This window comes from Aptenodytes forsteri, unplaced genomic scaffold (genome assembly GCF_000699145.1).
Source record: "Aptenodytes forsteri isolate BGI_AS27 unplaced genomic scaffold, ASM69914v1 Scaffold200, whole genome shotgun sequence".
Lineage (NCBI taxonomy): Eukaryota > Metazoa > Chordata > Aves > Sphenisciformes > Spheniscidae > Aptenodytes > Aptenodytes forsteri.
The window spans coordinates 2,277,580-2,279,108 of record NW_008796187.1 but is presented as its reverse complement, the minus strand read 5'-3'; the positions used below and the strand labels follow the sequence as shown (position 1 = coordinate 2,279,108).

At 44.5% G+C, this 1,529-nt stretch overlaps 1 protein-coding gene across 1 annotated transcript; it reads right to left on the bottom strand.

The window, feature by feature from the left end:
* Positions 1–370: 370 nt before the first annotated feature.
* On the bottom strand, positions 371–1,015 carry CLDN34 (claudin 34). Its single transcript, XM_019474261.1, has one exon. The coding sequence runs from the start codon at positions 1,013–1,015 to the stop codon at positions 371–373; it is 645 nt and encodes a 214-aa protein (XP_019329806.1).
* Positions 1,016–1,529: the final 514 nt, after the last annotated feature.

Below are 1,529 nucleotides of genomic sequence, written 5' to 3'. Positions count from 1 at the left end.
ACAAGTTCACATTTAACACGTGTTATTTCACATTTTTCTAACAGGACAGTTAATTCAGAGTCAGCTCTTTGAGCATGGTAAATATCTTACACAAAAAATAAATTAATCAATAACGTTTGTATATACAAAAGAGGACAACTGGTAAAACTTAATCGCAGCTGCTGCTCAACAGCAATTATCTCAAAGATGAACCTCTGGTCATATGTGACAACTAAGATGGTAATTCGGCTGGTTCGTATAACAAAATAGTGTGGCTACTGTAGACTAAAATTAAATTCTTTAGTTCCTTGACTATAAAATCACTCGTGCTGCCGTCCTTATCTCTTGACTATGCTCTTGCTGTGAAACAGCACGGGGGGGATTTATCCTGTCAGGATTTCGTGATAGTGTTTGCGGTCACAGGAAATCTGTACGAGAGAGAAAAAGTCCCACTTAGCAGCAGGAGGATGACGGCTACAATCCCGATAGGAATGGCAGCACCAGCTTCCTGCGCCGCTGGGCTGGAGGGCATGTAGTAAGAAGGAGGAAAAGCGATGCTCTGGTTGTGCGTTACAGAATAGAAATTCCAGCTCACAGGAATCAGGATGCACAGACCAGCCGATATGTAGAAGAAGCCACCCACCAGGAAGAAACGGGTAATGAGAGTTTTGTGAGTGATTCCCATATAAACATTTCTCAGAGCAAATACTGTGGCACTCAGTCCCAGCAAGCCCATGCACATGGCGATCAACAGGAGACCCTGAGCAGCATAAATTTCATGGGGGATGAAGGAGTCATAGCCACTGAGTTTATGGCAGAACTGTTCTTCATAGCCAGGCGAGACGTGAAGGTAACTGATGAAGCAGACTTTCCAAATCCCCACCCAGGCAATGCCAGAGGAGATGATGGTGGTGTTGTCCACGTGCCACACTCTCCATTCCACAATTCCCATTGAAACCGTGCACAGGATCCAGCCTACCGTACCCAGAGCAAAAGCAGCTAGCTGGAGGTGCGAGGTGCTGACCAGGGAGCTCATCCTCTGGAGGTCTTCTACTCTGTCGCAGACACGGTTGCCACGTGAAGAAAGAGAGGCACTGGAAAGAAACACAGCATAAAATTACAAAGGCAGTTATTTGTGTGAACGGGTGAACCTGTTAGTGAAAAAGCAGGAGAGAATACATGTACAGAGGGAGGATGGTAGTCATCTTTCCCCAACTGTAGTGATTTCTTGAAGTTTAATGCCTACAGACAAATAACATCTAAGCTTTATTTCTGTATATTTCGTTGTATCACCAGGAGCAGAAAGGGTCTCTGATTAGCTCCCATTACAACCTCCATTTTGCATTCCCAAAAGGGAAATTCACATCTTTTTCCAAGTTATTTTCTTCCTTGGTAATTCACCGTTATGTTCAAAGGTCCTTATACACATTACATGTGATCAGGAGCCCTAGTGTTACTGGCTAGTAGAAACTAAACCTGACAAAATCCTCAGGGTCCTGTCTGTTGCAAGAGATCCTACAAAGCAGCCGCAGAAGCCACGCTCTTCTCTC

Bases quoted from the DNA above. Each gene is read 5' to 3' on its own strand.
- CLDN34 (XM_019474261.1), bottom strand. From the start codon at position 1,015: ATGAGCTCCCTGGTCAGCACCTCGCACCTCCAGCTAGCTGCTTTTGCT.